The sequence below is a fragment of the Candida margitis genome (assembly GCF_024628925.1).
Source record: "Candida margitis strain CBS 14175 chromosome Unknown scaffold137, whole genome shotgun sequence".
NCBI lineage: Eukaryota > Fungi > Ascomycota > Pichiomycetes > Serinales > Debaryomycetaceae > Lodderomyces > Lodderomyces margitis.
Genome location: NW_026261798.1, coordinates 762 through 3920, shown reverse-complemented (window position 1 = coordinate 3920; position 3159 = coordinate 762). Strand labels below are relative to the sequence as shown.

The 3159-nt window shown below is 36.3% G+C and overlaps 1 protein-coding gene across 1 annotated transcript; it reads left to right on the top strand. All coding sequences in view use genetic code 12, as the record gives it.

The window, feature by feature from the left end:
* Positions 1–206: 206 nt before the first annotated feature.
* On the top strand, positions 207–2781 carry FGR51 (Fgr51p; the record flags this gene model as incomplete). The annotated part of the gene is made up of 2 exons (XM_051814035.1): positions 207–535; positions 1080–2781. 2 exons carry the CDS (start codon positions 207–209, stop codon positions 2779–2781), a joined length of 2031 nt encoding a protein of 676 aa, XP_051672379.1.
* Between the last annotated feature and the right edge of the window lie 378 nt (positions 2782–3159).

Here is a 3159-nt window from a genome sequence, read left to right as displayed (position 1 = left end):
AGCACGTCTATATGCTTATTAAGAGTACAAAATTTCGTATTGTATTTTGACAACAAAATTCATTTAATATATGTACGCTCTAATTCATCACCGCCAAATCAGTTATAACATCAATTAAACTCATTTCATTGAAGAAAGCTTGACATCGACACATACACACATACAGAAGCTAAACGTATAAGTTCCATCACTAATTACATTAGAGTATGTTACCACCAACTTTGGTTTTCATTATCGTGATTGCATTACAAGCATTCTACGCTGCCGCAAATATTGATGACAAGTTAATTATCTATTCAATTTATCGTGATCTAGATACTTTTGGAGAACTATATGTTGCCCCAAGAGTAGACTCAAACTATGGATATCAACTCGACAAGGAAACCTTTAGTGACATGATTGACAAAATTAAAAATACACACCCCGACAAATTAGAGTGTCTGACATTTGGTTTTCCTCCAGGATTATGTTTAGCACTCACTAAAGGTGGTGCATTTCTCAAGAAATCTGGGTGGATATTAGTCAGGGGGTGGTTGTTGGAGTATTTTGACAATGCCGTTTGTCAGAACCATAAAACGTACCTGGTTTGTCACGCCTTCGATGATAAAGGGTTGTGCGTATTGTGGGTCTGCTATAACCCCCAATATAGCGGGGAATCCTCTGATACAAGAAATTTTGGGAGAGATTGTAAAGAAGCTGGGAAACAGGTCAAGATTGATGAACCTTTCAAGGATTCATCCCTTACTTTCAGATGTGTTTGAGCGAGAAAAGAAAATTCATGATTCAGATTTGAGTTAGAAGCTAGCTAGTTTTATAGTATTAAATGAATTAATGTGTCGAAGAACGAGATTAGTTCTTGTAGTATGCCAAATAATCAAATCCTTTGTTTTGTAGGTAGCTGGTGGTGTTGATGTTTGATCATTTAGATCAGAAACCAATATAGTCAGCAATGTCATACATAGTGTTAGGGTAGCAGTACTTTAAAATGTAGATAGTTTGTTGAAGAACAAGCTATAAAATATATCTAATGAAGGGAAAATGTCTCACTAAAAATATCTCGACTTTAACAGCTGTCATAGGTTAGGTGGTTCTTTGGAAGTAGAGTCTTGGGAAGGCTGTCCCTCACTTGAAGTTATCAAACTAGAATGCTTTCAAGAATTTGACTTTGATAGATTACCTCATGCCATATCTAATGTGATCAACTACATGACGTGCTCCGACACTAAGCTTATTGAATTTTGGGGAGGCAACTTGGAAGAGACACATGTCCAAGAATTTATGAAGCTATTGGGTGATGCCGAGAAGAAGAAACGGTTCAATTTGGAATTCCTTTCATTGGAACTAGAAATGGTTCCCTTGAATGTGTATCCATTGAGGGAATTTGAGCTTGTGGGTATAGTAAATTTGAAATTTTTACTCCAGCGGAAGTTTCATTCTACTTTGAAAGTTTTGAAAATCCCAATGATTGACTCGGAAAGCACCGCTACACTTTTTGAGCTAGTACCAACAGGTATTGAAGAGTTGGAGTTAAGAAGTAACTCAATTAATTGGGACGTTTCGGATTGTGACTTATCAAAATTTGCTGTGTTAAAAAGACTCAATTTGTCCGACACCAGACTTGGAAATTATGTTGAAGCACTTATATTTCCTGAATCATTGAAAGTTTTAGATGTTGGCTATAATAATATTGACTCGGTTGATAAAGTTAGTTTTCCCATGGCCCTAGAGATTTTAGATGTTAGTTCTAATAGAATTAGTTCCGTTGATAAAGTTGATTTTCCAAACAATTTAAACGAACTAAATGCATCACGGAACTGCATCAAAAGGCTATGCAGTGTTGATTTCCCATCTGGTTTGAAAGCGCTTGATGTTTCAGAAAATTATTTGGAGAGTATTGATATCGGGCGTAACAATGATAATATACCACTACAAATTGAGGTTGTGACCATTAATTCCAACAAATGCCCAATACTCGGCTTTAACTGGTCTAAGCTACCATCCAGTGTCAAAGTGTTGTCGTTTGAGAACTATAAGACAAAACAAAGGTTTTTTGAATTTGGGAAATTGGTTGTGTCTGCGAGTCTCAGAAACAGCGATTTATCAGTATTGGAAAGATTGAATTTCAAAGCAAATTGCAATTTCAGGCGTTTAGACGTAAGTGCCTGCAACTTGTCAAGCTTTGATTTTGATTTGCCAGAGACAATTTTAGAAATTGATTTGTCTGGAAACGAACTTAAAGAATTTCCCCAGCAACTTGACCAATTGAAATTTTTAAGAGTGTTAAACCTTTCGAAGAATCAACTAGTAGAAATAAGTGTAGAGCTTCCCAATGCCATCGAGATTCTTGACTTTTCAGATAATCAGTTATCTGAAGTCAACATTACATTCGCCTCTGACAAAAATGCCATCGAAATCCTTGATCTTTCAAATAACAGCATCAGAGAGCTTCAATTGTCATTTGAAAAAGGGCCATCTAAGCTTCAACTGCTCAACTTGCGCAAGAACCAATTGAAGGAGTTTTCAATGGAAACAATAGGTCATGGGAAGAAATCTTTTCATGATAGTTTGTTCGAAATTAATCTATATGATAATGGTGATATTACAAATGAGAACATTGAGTCTTTGATTTCGGAATTATCGAAATCCACCAAATGCTTGTGGTGGAATCGTACTTTTACTCAGGCCTCGACATACAACGATGAAGATCTCGATCGATTCGCTTTGAATGAGTTAAATGGGAACTTGGCTAGCTCTATGAGAGTTGACCCAATTATCGATTGAGTAGTATTGTGACTATGCTACAAATGTGTCGAATTTAACATGGTTACTGAAAATGACTCAAAACTAAATGTGAATGAAAGAAACATGAGTTGGTCCAGTTAACGACTGATTTACAAATGTTGCCAAAACGTGGGCAAAGAGTGGGCAATCACTTGTAAGTACTCAGATTCTGGTCCATTGAGTCTGTTTATGGTCTTGGTGTGTAGCTAAGAGTGTATAGACCACGATAAGCTAATAAACTGATGTCTTTGTATACACAATTAGTATGCTCCAGATATCGCACCCATACAAATTTAAATACACAATTTGTTCTGACCTAGGTATCGCACTCGTACAAACTTTACTTTTCCGGTTCAATCTTTGGAAGTAAAGGGAAGT